At 43.2% G+C, this 15,214-nt stretch overlaps 2 protein-coding genes across 2 annotated transcripts in view; both read right to left on the bottom strand.

Annotated features, from left to right (window-relative positions):
* The window catches only part of LOC134289594 (uncharacterized), a 54,287-nt gene extending 47,229 nt beyond the window's left edge, over window positions 1-7,058 (bottom strand). Inside the window, exons 1-3 of the mRNA XM_062855620.1 lie at window positions 3,813-7,058; window positions 3,364-3,757; window positions 1,950-2,797 (exon numbers count right to left, since the gene is read on the bottom strand). Of these exons, the coding sequence (XP_062711604.1) occupies window positions 1,950-2,797; window positions 3,364-3,757; window positions 3,813-7,058 (4,488 nt within the window). The remainder of the gene's footprint in view (window positions 1-1,949; window positions 2,798-3,363; window positions 3,758-3,812) is intronic.
* A 6,660-nt stretch (window positions 7,059-13,718) lies between these two features.
* Window positions 13,719-14,749, bottom strand: LOC134289590 (uncharacterized). The gene is made up of 2 exons (XM_062855615.1): window positions 14,521-14,749; window positions 13,719-14,356 (listed from the first exon to the last, which is right to left on the bottom strand). Exons 1-2 carry the CDS (start codon window positions 14,747-14,749, stop codon window positions 13,719-13,721), a joined length of 867 nt encoding a protein of 288 aa, XP_062711599.1.
* Window positions 14,750-15,214: the final 465 nt, after the last annotated feature.

The following is a 15,214-nucleotide window of genomic DNA, read 5'->3' as shown; positions in this document are numbered from 1 at the left end:
CAATTGTTAATAGAAAGCACCACTGTTGTCTTATAAGACGACCATAGTCTGCATTTTTAACAATGAAAAATCCTAAAAATTACAAGGAATGATATTTTAACACATAATACATAAAGCAAGTCCTGAAATACCAAAAACATCAACCTTAAGCATCCTTTGAATTAAAAGAAAATAGCTCAACCGGAAGGCATCACAGCATCGTTTTCCGTATTTGCATTCCACAACTACCTCGTGTACTGCGCAAACACCACAACCCACTCTGATCCCATCTGGATTTTTTTTTCCTAAAGCTCTATCAGAAAATTGTCGAAAGTGGCAACGTGCCTCGAATTTATTGTTGCTACGTGGTCTGATTTTTTTGTCAATCCCAATCAAAATACCACAGCCAGCGCCTCGTTGCTTGCTGCATGATTCTTTAGATATAGATGTTTTAGAATCTTTTCGAAATGTGAAAAACATTTATGTTGGCATCGGAGCAAGTGAACGGGGTTGCGAAGGATGACTTGATACGAAGCAACAATCCAATGCATTGTCGAAAATGAAGAAAAGTATCTTTCAATTTTTTTTGTCGCAGCTGTTGTTGAATTAAAGTGGAGTAGTGCCATTTGTCGCTTTCGACATTACCCCCACTTCGTTTTGTGATGATGTTCTTATCAACTCCTTTTAACGTTGTCAGTGTGTTCAAAGTGGAAATATTCCTCGGATTATGACAATGTCAAAACACTTACACTGAACCTTTATGGTTTATCGATTACCGTACACCCTGTATCGACCTTTGATAAGAGCAAGATATTTAATCTTGTACCGTCTTTTCGAACCCTCTAAGGTCTAAGCAGAATACCCTCTTCGAATTAGTGTAATCAGTTTCGTACCTTACGAAACGAAACGAACACCTTTCGTAGGTACGAAACTGATTACACTCATTCGAAGATATTTAAGTCACTTAATAAACGAACCCTCCCTATCGAATAGTACCAACTCTGAACTTTCGGAAGTAGACGCTGCAAGAGGAGCTGCTGCAAATGCGAGTATGAATACAATATTGAATAGTTTCTCATTAACACCAACATATTCCTTCAATGCTTGATTGAAAAACTGTTCTAAAAGCAAAAAATAAAATCGAGTAAAATACTGTTAATTTAAATTCTAATGTATTTGCATCCTATGACAGTGTTGTGGGATGCGGTTCGTGGGTTGAGTTTACCTTCACAATCCAGTGTCCTACGCTGTGTTCCAAATTAAAGCAATCACTTTTCCTTCCAAGTCCTTTTCAATTCAGTCCCTTTCCCAACTCCTTGTTCAAGCACTCCTTATCCACTTTTACTATTAGTTTCTAAACACCAAACTCGAACTTCCAAAACTCCCGTGTGGTTTGAACTTTCTTCCGTTCCCCAAATAACTTCAACTATTGTTGCGAGTTAAACCACTTTATTTTATGCTAGAGTAAAAAACTACACTTTATTTCAAGATGATGCGCGCGCGTTTAGTTTCGCCGTATTTATTGATGGGCTATCATTTGGCTACTAACTACTGTCCAGTCCATGTACATTCTGACCGTTTTCGTCTCACTTCGTGTGTTTTGTATGTATTGCTCGTGTAATGGTTACAATAGTATATGGAGTTCATGCTATTTAGTGTACTTGTGGTTATGTGTATAACAGTAACGTTAGGGTAGTACAATTTCTAAACTTTTGCATGCTTAGTTTAAGTAGGATTTCATATTAGAATATTAACAAATTACTAACAACTAACATAACCGGCCCCCTTGAAACTTGTTTCAACTTACTAACACCATCTCTACTAACACTTGAATTCAATCTTAATAATTAATTCCCATCCGTGCTGTCTTCTAGGGGTAATGGACAAATACGGTTAACTGGGCGCCTGTAAGTTCCTCTGGAAGTTCGTATGGTGACAACTCGTATGACTCCATCAGCTCCAGGGTGAACCTCAGTTATTCTGGCTAATGGCCAGTCCAGCGGAGGTATATTGTCTTCTCGAACTACCACGATGCTACCAGTGCGGATGGGGCTTGGTTGAATGTGCTTGGTCGCTTGCTGAAGTCCGGTGAGATATTCTTGGCTCCAGCGCTGCCAGTAGCGTTGAAACATCTGCTGTCGTTGCTGATAGTGGGTCAGGCGGTTCGAGGGTATGACTGTGAAATCGGGGTCGGGGAGGGCTTTCATTGACGTCCCGATTAAGAAATGGGCTGGTGTGAGGGCATTCAGGTCAGTGGGGTCATCTGACAAAGGGCAAAGAGGTCTTGAGTTGAGGGCAGCTGCAATTTGTACCAGAAGGGTGCAGAAGTTTTCATGAGTCAGCTGGTGTGACCCAATCTCCTTTTTCAGAGCGGTTTTGGAGGAGCGGACTGCTGCCTCCCAAAGTCCTCCAAAATTGGGAGCACGGGGAGGAATAAAATGCCACAAGATTCCTTGCTGGGACATTTCGCTTCCAATAACAGTCTGTCCTAACTTGCTGTTCAAAAGTTTGTACAGATCATGTAGCTCATGCTTCGCACCTTGAAAATTTGTCGCATTGTCGGAATGGATTTCTTTCGGGATTCCATGGTGGCCGATGAATCTACGAAGCGCAGAGATGAATCCGGCTGACGAGAGGTCCATGACAAGCTCAAGGTGAATGGCCTTTGTCGTGAAGCATATAAAAACAGAGATGTAAACTTTCGGTGGAGCGGCTCGCCGGTGGGGGGCTTCAAATAGAAGGGTCCGCAGTAGTCGACACCAGTTATGAGGAACGGTCGAGCTGGGCGTACTCGGACGGATGGGAGCTGCCCCATTGGCTGTTGGATAGGCGTTGGGTTGAAGCGAACACAACGGTGACACTTTCGAAGAACAGAAGTGACGGCTCTTTTCCCATGAATCGGCCAAAACTTCTGTCTCATGACTGCAAGAGTTGCTTGATGTCCTCCGTGAAGGGTCTGAAGATGGTAATATTCAACGAGCATTCGGGTAAATCTATGCGACTGCGGAAGTACTGCTGGATGTCTGGTAGCGTAGTCCTCAAGGGAATGACGAAGGCGACCACCAACTCTGACGATTCCTTCCCGATCAACGAAGGGACGAAGAAGTTTCAATGGTGATTTGTGGGGAACTTGGTAACGTTTCTTCAAGGTCTTGATTTCCTCCGAAAACGACTCTTCCTGTACTATACGTACTAGACACATTTTGGCGGTAGCTATTTCTGATACAGAAAGAAATGCTGTAGAAGTCCGCTGCTCAGGTCGTCGACAATTGTTCAAAAATCGTAAGCAACGTGCCACTATTCTGAGGAGAGGTAGCAGGGATGATCGAAGAGAGAATAAGCAGTTCGGCTCCACTGAGGTAGTGTTTGATTGAACGATGATACGAGGTTCCAAATCAACTTCATTCGGGAGAGGTTCGGAAGCTTCGATCATCCAGGTAGCCGGTGTTTCCTTCAACCAAATGGGTCCATTTCTCCAAAGGTCGCTCTTCAAAAAATCTTCTACAGGAACTCCTCGAGAAACTAAATCGGCCGGGTTCTCTTTCCCGGCTACATGCTGCCAAGAATGTCCAAATGTTGTAGTTTGAATACTGGAAACACGATTGGCGATGAATGTTTTCCACGTATTTGGTGGAGCTTTCAACCAGTGCAAAACAACGGTTGAGTCCGACCAGAAAAAGGATTGAACGTCGTCCAGTGCCAGAGCCTTGACAACGGTCTGATGCAGACGTGCAGCTTCTCTGGCTGCACAAAGCTCTAATCTCGGTATTGTCAGCCGCTTAAGTGGTGCAACACGAGACTTGGCTGAAAGAAGTTCTAAGTTCTATACGTACGTTCCCGTAGCTATCGGCAGAGCGAACGTATAGGCAAGCTCCGTACGCAAATTCCGAGGCGTCGGCGAAGCAGTGGAACTGTACGTCGACGTAATCCGTAATAAAGGCAAATCTTGGGATGCTGTATTTGGCCAGCTTGTCTAAACAGCGATAGAAAATTATCCATTTCTGCTCCAAATGTGATGGCACCGGAGCATCCCATCCGGTTTGCAGTAAAGCCAGCTCCTGCATGATTATCTTGGCAGTTACCACTACAGGAGCAATCAATCCAAGCGGATCAAACAGCTTGGCAATTGAAGATAAAATCTTCCTCCTAGTCCATGTTCCTTCATGATCGTCCGTGCTGAACAGGAACCGAAGTTGATCAGCTTTCGGCTCCCAAATAATCCCAAGGGTTTTGATCCTTTCGTGGGGGTGCAATTCAAAGGTTATGGAAAGATTTGTTCCCAACTGGTCTTCCGGTACTCCAGCCAAGACTTCTGGGCGATTCGAGCACCATTTCCGTATTGGGAATCCTCCTTTCGCCATCAACGACGTTAATTCTTCGCGCAGACCGATGGCTTCCTCCACGCATGTGGCACCTCCGATGTAGTCGTCCACGTAAAAATCCTTTTCCAACGCAGCGCTTGCTGGGGAGTCCTCCGAGCCGTCATCGACAGCTAACTGTTTTAGAGCACGGGTTGCCAAAAATGATGATGGTTTCAGCCCGTACGTCACGGTAAGCAGCTCGTAGCTGTCAATTGATTCGTCTATGGAGAAGCGAAAAAATATTCGAAGACGAAGAGTGTCGTTGTCGTCCTGCCGCACCTGCCTGTACATTTTCTCCACATCTCCCACAAGTGCCACTTCGTGCTTGCGAAAGCGAATAAGCAGATTCAAAAGATCGTCCTGAATTACGGGCCCCTTCAGTAGTACGTCGTTGAGAGAGTAGCCGTTGTCCGTTTGCGCCGACGCATCGAAGACGACGCGCACCTTGGTCGTTGTGCTTGCTTCTTTAAGTACCGCGTGGTGCGGCAAGTAGAAAACCTTCCGTTGACCCGTTCCCGTAGCTTCTGCTTGTAATTCCGCTTCCGATATCCTCCTCATGTGTCCCATTTCCAGGTATTCTCTCATGAATGCGTGATACTGATCCTTCATGGTAGAGTTCCTTTCCAAACGGTTTTCCAGTTTCCGGTATCTTTCCAGCGCTGAAACTTCCGAATTGCCCAACATCCGTTCGAAGCCGAAATGCTTTGGCAACTGTACGATGTATCGTCCATCCTGCGCCCTCGAATGAGTACGCTTAAAGTCCTCTTCGCAATCCTGCTCTTCCTTTGACCATGCCGGTTGATCGTCACAGCTTTCCACCTTCCAGAACCGTTCCAGCAATTCTTCCAGATTCCCGACCGTAGTTGTCGTGCAGCAACGAACTGATACTTTCTGCTGCAGACTTGCATCCCTGCCAGCCACGATCCATCCAAATACCGAATCTACGAGCACGGGTAACTCGGGACCCAGAGAAATCCGTTTCATCTCCCTCTCGTACAAAAAGTTGAAGAAGTGTTCAACGCCAAGTAATAGATCGATGCGGCCACTGACGTTGAACTGAGGATCTGCCAGTTGGAGATTATTTGGGATTTTCCAATGACAAATCGGAACTGTTGTCGAAGGTAATTCTGCAGTCACTCGTTGCAACACCAAGAAATCCAATCCAACAGTGTAGTCCGTGGTTCTGGAACTCACCGTTGCGCTGACGGCATGTTTCGCTGTAGATTCCGATTGTCCAACTCCTGTTATTGGAACACATATTGTTCGCCGCTTGAGTTTGAGCATTTGGCATAGTCTCTCACTCATCACGTTCACCTGCGATCCGCTGTCCAGCAACGCACGAGCCAGCTGGCTTCCCCCGTACTGATCGCGTACCTTTACCAGCACCGTAGACAGAAACACGCTTGAACCTACGCTTCCCTGCTTCGTTCCAATGCTATACGATCCAGTCGACCCATTTTCCTCTGCTTCCCTTTGATTATCCTCCACTGATTCCGTTACAACATGCGACCTAGTTGCATTATTCTTCCTTGTTGAGTTGCCAGCCGGAGTATTGCCCTCGGAGTCGTTGCTTCCGCTGTTGGATTGAAACCCAGGATGAATGAGGGAGTTATGCTTCTTTCCGCACGTCCTGCAGCTGAACTTCGAACTGCAATCCCGAACCCAGTGACCGGACTTGAAACAATTGCTGCACAACCGCTTGCTGTTGACAAAGTCCAATTTCTCCTTCAGCCCGAAACTCTGGAACTTCGAACACTTCACCAAATAATGCTGCTCACCGCAGCATTGACACAAAGGATCACTTCTCCCACTTTCCATTGACGCATGTACTGCTAACCGTTCACGTTTCACGAACACCTTCGGCTGCACGCTGATGGCCTTACTACAGTTTGATTGTACAGCATCCAAAACCCTCGTCCGCTTCTCCAAAAAGTCCGTCAACGCTGTGAAAGTTGGATCTCGTAGTGATGCCGCGTGGTCCTCCCATAGTTGCAAAGTGTGATTATCCAGCTTCGAGCACATCCAATGCACAATCATCGCTCCCCAGTGTTCGGTTTTTTCGCCCAGCTGCTTTAATATCTTTAGTCGTTGATCGAATTCGTCCACCAAACCGTGAATCCGCACCGCCGATTCCTTATCAATTTTTGGGAATTCCATGAGTGCCTGAAGATGCCGTTTCTTCAACAGATACTCATTTGAATACCGCTTCGTGATAGTATCCCATGCTATGGCGTAGTTGTCGTTAGTGATTGTTAACGACTCGATCAACTTGGCCGCCTCCCCTTTCAAGGCAGATTTCAAATAATGAAATTTCTGCACATCGCTGAGCTCCAGTGAGTCATGAATGAGCGAGACGAAGGTGGACTTGAATGACAGCCACCCTTTGTAATCCCCATCAAACTCAGGTAACGATATTTGTGGCAAGCGAACCCCCGTGTGCATTCCCAATGCACTTGTGTTCCGAATGGAGTTATCCAAATTTGGTACTGGTTGGGCAGGTACCAATTTCCCCAACACAGCAGCACGAATCTCGTAATACTGATTTTCGAATACTGCAAACGCATTATTCGTATCCTGCTCAAGCTCACCCTCTGTATCCAACTCGCAAATCTCTTCTTGCAACTCGTTGAATTCTTCCCAAGATTCCTCTAACTTGTCCAGCCTTGACTGAACGTGCCCATACTGTGTGTCCGGATTATAACCCTCCAGAAACTGCATATGCCGACGCAGAGCCGCCCGTGACCAAATATCGTCCACGCTGCTGATCTTGTCGTATGTGCTCAGCCAAAATTATCGAGCGAAATAGCTCCGTTGCCGACAATCAATGAAAGAAAAGAAATCTTACGCAGCACCACCAAACCCAGAATATATATGTTGGACAGCTACTAACCTGTAGCCTGTCTACAACAGGCCTTGATCAAATAAAATGTTTCGCCTCACACCGCCCAAAATAGCAAATTCTTAAAAGTGCAGCGCTAAACGCACTCCAACTCCGAATCGTCAATCCAAAATTTCGCTTACCGCCTCTCGTCTTTGCCAAACCTTCCGTGTTGCAATCGATGCCGGTCCGTATTGGTATTACTCGTATTACTATCCACCGATCCGCGCAGCGAAGCCACCTCCGATAACGAGTCAGATGTAAACAGTCCAATACACCGACGCGACGATTCAATCGATGACCACCGCCAGTAGGTACATGAAAGGGTGAAAAAGACCCAAGAAGCACCACAACGAGAGGGATAAATATTTGGACAGGCACTCACCCGAGGCCTGTCGACAATAGGCCTTGTATAATATATATCACAGGATGTAAACACCGGCGTCGATGTATACCCCTCTGCAGTAGTGGTAATCCGAACAGTCACGTGGTCCAACCGAATCCAACCGATGATATCGTACACAGATCACTGCCGATCGTCTATCACTTCGCCGTCGTCTGTATAGCGAGGAATACTACCAAGCCGTCCTCTATCTCCATACACGAGTATCCGTCCAGTGCACAACAGAAGTGTCGATCCAATTCACCGCGATAGCTGATCACAGTCGTCTATTATGCACTGTACCGTCGCGTCGTCGCAGTAAAACGTTGATTGAAGATTTCGGACCTCACAGGAAAGGAGAAAGGGAATCCCAGTAGCACCACTCAACGGTTTAAAGAAGCAGGAACGCCACTCACCTGTGGTCTAATGCAATTAGGCCTTGTATTATATTCCGCTGCAAAATGCCTGCAGTCTCCCACAGTGAGTTGTCCGCGCCAATCCGTTTGAGTGATGAGATGGTGGAAGACGTTGAAATGTTTCACCACAAAGAACAGCCAGCCAATATGGATCCGTTGCCGTCCAAAGTCCAAATTCCAAGCCACAATGACCCAATTGTCCTCAGGGCCAACGACCTTCCCAACTCAACTGCCGATCCTGGTCACGGCACCAAAAATGTTGTGGGATGCGGTTCGTGGGTTGAGTTTACCTTCACAATCCAGTGTCCTACGCTGTGTTCCAAATTAAAGCAATCACTTTTCCTTCCAAGTCCTTTTCAATTCAGTCCCTTTCCCAACTCCTTGTTCAAGCACTCCTTATCCACTTTTACTATTAGTTTCTAAACACCAAACTCGAACTTCCAAAACTCCCGTGTGGTTTGAACTTTCTTCCGTTCCCCAAATAACTTCAACTATTGTTGCGAGTTAAACCACTTTATTTTATGCTAGAGTAAAAAACTACACTTTATTTCAAGATGATGCGCGCGCGTTTAGTTTCGCCGTATTTAATGATGGGCTATCATTTGGCTACTAACTACTGTCCAGTCCATGTACATTCTGACCGTTTTCGTCTCACTTCGTGTGTTTTGTATGTATTGTTCGTGTAATGGTTACAATAGTATATGGAGTTCATGTTATTTAGTGTACTTGTGGTTATGTGTATAACAGTAACGTTAGGGTAGTACAATTTCTAAACTTTTGCATGCTTAGTTTAAGTAGGATTTCATATTAGAATATTAACAAATTACTAACAACTAACAGACAGATATGTAATTCGACCGCAACTGTAAGGTCGTCTTCAGTGCGTCGTACTTGAGTCGACGCACTAAAAGTTTTGCAGAAATTATAGTCGAAATTATTATTAATACTATATTTTATTAAACACACTTTACCAAATAAGTTGGCATTCGTTTCCAAGTCAAAATTATGAAAATTATTCTATTTTTAAGATAAGATTTGTTTGCACTTTTATTCATCAATGTTTTACGTTTACAGTTTTACAGGTTTGCTTTGCCACCCGGACTAAACATGAAAAGAGAAGTAGGGTATGAGTGCCATCAGTAATCTTACCCTTGTTTTCATGTTATTCGAAAACAAGCGATTACGGCACTGATCGATTCCGTTCTTTTTGCTCACTTCTAACAAAAAATACAAAAGTAAGAAACGAAACCAACAGCGATTGAATCCTTTGTTTTTCGTAGGAAAAAAATGGGAATCACATGCTTAATACATGCCTATACAACGCCCAACACTCAAAACCAAGATCAATCAATCAGTTTATGTAGCTTAAAATCTTTTATCCTACAACTACAATTTACTTAAAATTAGTTTCTTACTTTTGGTTTACTGAAACGATTACCGTTCGATCATCTGTATCTATCTGTACTAATTTTGTCGAAAAACTACTGACTTCGATAAAAATCAGTAAGTGTGAGAAAAGGAGTTTCTTATTATACTAATGGATATCTACTGTGCCAATATTCCATAAAGACCGCAACACTTTCTTTCTCCCAACCCTCGCTTCTTAACCAGTGAATGGTGATGGACTGTTGCTTATCTACTAGCTGTAGCTCATAATCCTTCTACTTTCATTGGGATTCGAGAGGAAATTTAGTCAGTTGGCTGGTCGTTCTTTCAAAACTGAACCATGGCAAACAATCTTCAACCGCAACCATTGGAGGAAGGCGAAAGCCACTTCAAGACCTAATAAATGCTAACAGCAGCACGTAATCATTCTTCGAGATAACAATCTCATATTTCTTTAACTTCACTCGTAATGTACTGTTGCCAGTTCTGTCTGCTCTGAGCTAAACCCTGGCTGATGCTGCGCTTTCCACTGCTGGATGACGGCGATGAGTATAACTTTCCCTAGTGTATGTGAGCAATGACTTGGAACCGCCCTGCTCCAGTAGTGTCAACGTCAACTGGGATCATTTCAGAGCGCCCCCATCCGGCAACCGCTCGTCGTAGGAAATATAAGGAGCATAAAGTCCATATGACCCCTTGCTTTGATAGATAGTTGGGTTGATTGCCAGCTTGTTTTCTCGCTGTTCTGTGGTCGCTTTTATGCATGAATCATGCAAATTTAAACAGTGAGTATACCCCTTATTCCAAAGTATCGTTGCATCTTAAAGTAGAAACAGAATTTTATCGTGAAAAGTGAAATATTGAATCGAAACGCTGGGTCAACAAAGTCGATTTTTTGGAACAAAGCTTTTTCGATTCCTTTTAGCTTTCGAAACAACTGTGCAAACTGTGCGATTGGTTGCTTCCCCGTATTCCGCATTGCGATTGAAATTTGTATGGAAATTAGTATGGGAAAACGTGCTTTTTTGAATTTTCCTCATAAATTGATTTTTTTTTTTGTCTGAAACGATCTAACTAATGACGTTGAAGTTTAGCCTAGGATTTGCCGAAAAACTTTGCCGAAGACCGCAAAGTGATCCGACATTTGTGAAAAATGTTATAATGCACAGATTGCACGGTGGTACTTAACGCTTAACATGTAAAGGAATAACACCAATAATGAAATCTAAATTTTTGGCCTAAGTTGCCAAGCAAATAACTTTTTTCACAAGCGTCGGATCACTTTGCGGTCTTCGGCAAAGCTTTTTGGCATATCCTAGGCTATACTTAAACGTCATTTGTTACATGGTATTAGACAAAATAATTCAACTGATGAGTAAAATGCAAAAAAAGTACGTTTCCTACTAACTCCCATACAAATATCAATCGCAATGCGTAATACGGGAAAGCAACCAATCGCTTCCAAATTTGGCACAGTTGTTTTGGACGCTAATATAGATTGAAGAAGCTTTGTTCCGGATTAATGCGATCAAATTGCAATTTTCTCCATACAACGTTGACCACTTGGTATGGATCATATGACCTGTCTTGTGATATTTGGCAGTTACTTGAAAAAAAATGATGATAGATCTTATCAACAGCTGCCAAGCAATACATACCAAACATACATAAGAGTGTTTGATTCTTATCATAAAATGTGCATATCATTCTGGCGGCCATTAGTGCTCGTAAATGCGGGATATAAATGTTAGCTGGAAATATGAATTCTATGGATTTTCTAAAGCGAAAACTGCTTACAATTAACAACAAAAATTACTATATTCTTATTGTAGCAACGATTTATTCGACGCAATTCAATTAATTGTATATGTATTGTAACATTAGGATATATCATTTTCTTTTGAAAAATGTTCCAAAAATGTCTCATAAAAACACAATACATTCTATTGTTTTTCGCGGAAAAGTGTATGAAAATTTTCTCAAAATTTTATGGTTAAGATGCATGACGACCACCAATTTTTATTTTTAAAAGTGCCATTTACTATTCGCCGAATGGTATTGAACAATGGGGGTGATGTTGAGTGTGCTGTGTAAATTACAATACGTTTAATGGCGAATAATTTTCGAAAAAATGGTTTAGTAACAATAAAATTTATCGTATTTTTTTGATATTTTTTATCAGGGGACCCCGGTTTAAGTCATTGCGCATACGGTCCACAGATAATTACGGTTATAAAGTGAAATACTATATTGCGCATTTAGTTCACCACTGGACTGCGCACTCAGTCTTCATAAGTGCGAAAACGTTAATAAAAGTGCGCGATTACATCCAATCCAGTGATGTCTTCGGCGCACTATTTCTTCGATTTATGCTAAATAAGTGCTCTGAACACACCGAGTTGATTTGTTGCAATCGCGCACTTTCATTTACGTTTTTGCACTTTTGCAAACTTGTGCGATAGTCCAGTGGTGAACTAAATGCACTATAAATGCATAAAAATAGAACATCTTAAAGTGAAACACTACAAATGCGCAATAAACTAAAATGTCACATATATTACACACAACACAAATGTGCCCTTTGCCCTAGTGGATAGCAATTCTAATAACAGGATGACGAGATTTCATAGATGTTGTTGGTACATCAGTCTAAGAATTTCTAATCCAACTGATACGGATTTAATAAGAGACGACTACGCTTTGATGTCCCTGTTAACGCATGCAATTTAATTAATCATTGTCCGAAATTGCCTGAAAGCTGGCAATTGTACCTACTGAGGCTATCTTGCTTGAGCCTGTATCACGCCAGAGCGCTACAAATGCATTTTTTGCTTTTTTTACCCTCCACTCACCAAACTCTTTACACAAGGTGTTACTAGAGTCCCCTGGTAGTGGACGCATCTATTCTCAGCCAGTTGGCAACACTAATAATAAATCTACATTTAATAGCTGAGAAAAAACAAGTTAATGAAATATAATAAATGAGCGAGTAACTATATACTAGTTTTTACACAAAATCCCAGTTGAGTAAAGCCTCCTTTTAAGGGATTTTTTGAAAACATAAGTTTTGACAACAGCCACAAAGCCTAATAATATTTAAGTTCTGGATTACTAAGATTTTTATCTTTTTAGATCTTATTTGAAAAATTATTTATATGTATTGCCTCAAATTTCCAAAGGTTAGATAGAATAACGAAGAAACGATTGCAGGTCGTACTATTTATTAAGAAAACAGCATATAGTATTCAAACATGGCCAGTCTTCCTGACACCCGCAAGCTGCCGGTCGAACTATCGGTATTGTATGAATCTACAAGTGTTTTTCTATCAAAGAAGCTTCAAAACCTACTTTTCGATTCTAATGAAATTCTAAACAGTACATTTGGTAATTTAATTGATACACTTATATTAAAGAAAATAATAACATTATGGAGGTTTGATAACAGCAAGACTTCAATCATTTTTTTTTTTCAAACTTTACAGCTGATTCAAAAACAAATGCTAAGCAAAGACAAATGACCAGCAAATTGATCAAGATAACAACAATGAAATAAAAAAAAAATAAAAAATAAAAAAAAAAAACAATTTAAAAGTGGTTTTGTAATGGTTTTGATATTATAGCACAAATTCATTTACTCTTGATTTTAAATACTTTTTAACGCGGTTTTTGAACAGATTTCGATTGGAAATTTGTTTAGGTTCGAGTGGTAAACTATTATATTTAAATGGGCCAATACATGAAAAACGTTTCAGCCCTAAGTTGGTCGAAGCCCCTATACGCGCTAAATGTCCAAGCTGTCTAGTGTTGTGCAAACGGTTTCCAACATTCATCACTTGATTACAATGTGCACGTTATGGAGAATATCATGAACTAGAAGAAGTGTTTGCAGATCACACAATCCTAATAAAGGAAGTATATTATAAGTTTCGTTTGAGTACAACAACTCCACAGTAGGATGTAAAAATGGTAACTTAAATATTAATTTGATGCACCTATTTTGTAGGACTTGTAGCTTCATTAATTTAGACTTACAGGCCCAACCCCATGAGGAAACTAAGTATTGTAAACAAGAATGAGGATGTCGTCAGCGTAGATGAAGAGGTATACGTTTTTAGGCAGTCGCGTGTGTAGGCCGGACATGGCGATCAGAAAAAGGGTCACAGCGAGGACGGACCCTTGGGGTACACCGGTTTGCTCAGGTTTTTCTTCCGATGGTGAGTTTCCTACCCATACTCGGAAGTAACGTTGGTCGAGGAAGTTCCTGATAAAGCCGAGGATATTCCCGGTGAAACCCCATTCCACCAGTTGCTGGAGGACTAGTGGGGTCCATGTCTGTTAAAGGCTTTCGAGATGTCGAGGGAGACTATGTCGGCGTGCCGTCCTTCCGTGTGGGCTTCTTTTAACAGGTGATCGAGCTGCGCAAAGTACGTATCCGTACCGTATCCAGGACGAAAAGCATGCTGGTGGTGCTCGAAGCGGTTTTCAGCTTCTAGCTTCTCACGAAACCGTCGGTTTACCATTCTTTCAACGACCTTCCCAACACAGCTAGTGAGGGAGATCGGTCGGTATTTAGTCGGGTCTCGAGTGTTGATCTTGGCTTTCGGAATCGGGATGACTATGCTCTTCCTCCAGTCTTGGAGGAAGGAGTTCTCCCTCCACATTTGGTTGACGAGTTCGAGGAAAGAGGTTTTGGCCGACGCGGGGAGGTGTTTCAGCATTGGGTACCCGATGTTATCGGGCCCAGACGATTTTCCGTTGCTCATCCCTGGATGAAAGCCCTGTTCCCTGAACGGAAAAGGCTGGTTTAGCGGGTCGTTATTCAGGTCAACCGGTATCGGGAAGTTGCTGATTCCCGGGAGATCACGGATTCGGTGCTGGAAACTATCGGTGTACCGGTCGAAGGCGACGAGCTCGGCGAAATATTCGGCTAGCCCTTCAGCAACCGCTGGGGGGTCTGAGAGGGTGGTCCCGTTGACATCGATGCTGATAGGGGTGGTTTTCCTCTTTCCGCTGAGGGAGTTGATTTTCCCCAGAGTTCCGCGGCAGATTGTGCAGGGTTAAGGGACTCCAAGAAGGCTTTCCATGAGTCGGCCTTGGCCTTTGCTATGGCTCGCTTACATTGAAGGTGGAGGGCTCGATAGGCTTCGAGAGCCTCCTGCTTTCCAGGGTGGTCCGCCGGTAACCGCTTAACAGCCCGAAGGGCTCTTCTTCTTCTCTTGACAGTCGCTTTGATTTCCTCACTCCACCAAGGGAGCGCTTTGCGCCCTGGCTGTTCGCTGGTTCTTGGGATCGCCACTTCGGCAGCGTCCTTAACGACTGCGGTGAAGTTTTCGATAGAGGTGTTCATTCGCTGTCGGATCTGATCCTCAAATTACTCCCAGTCGGCATTCTCGTGAATCCATCTCGGTCGTCGTGTTACTAGCTGTGCTGCGGCGTTTGCGGTTATCCGGATGGGGTAATGATCACTACCCGAAAGGTCCGTGGAAATGGTCCAGCGGAACCGTCCAGCCTGTTCTCTGCTGATGGCAGTGACGTCAATAGCCGAGGAGACATAGCCATTGAAGAAAGTACCCGAACCATCGTTCATGATCATCAGGTCAAGATTTTCACAAACCCTCATTAGGGCCGCACCACGAGCATCGGTTCTCTCGCCACCCCAGGCATTAATAACAAGCAGAGAATTTACCCCTATTGGTTTGCACAGTTCAAGACTCGATCAGGCCGGAATAAATCAATTTCGAATATGACTGTTTTCCGACTTGGTCATACTCATGCAGTGCTTTAACTGCTGGCACACCATACTAATAAGTAA

The sequence above is a fragment of the Aedes albopictus genome, chromosome 3 (genome assembly GCF_035046485.1).
Source record: "Aedes albopictus strain Foshan chromosome 3, AalbF5, whole genome shotgun sequence".
In the NCBI taxonomy this organism is placed as follows: domain Eukaryota; kingdom Metazoa; phylum Arthropoda; class Insecta; order Diptera; family Culicidae; genus Aedes; species Aedes albopictus.
This window is presented reverse-complemented; position numbering and strand designations above follow the sequence as displayed.

What these genes read in the sequence shown, in the direction of transcription:
- LOC134289590 (XM_062855615.1), bottom strand. Translation starts at nt 14,749, where the DNA reads ATGAACACCTCTATCGAAAACTTCACCGCAGTCGTTAAGGACGCTGCC. An exon ending in TCGAGCCCTCCACCTTCAAT is followed by an intron (nt 14,357 to 14,520) that starts GTAAGCGAGCCA and finishes CCACCCTCTCAG; the next exon opens with ACCCCCCAGCGGTTGCTGAA.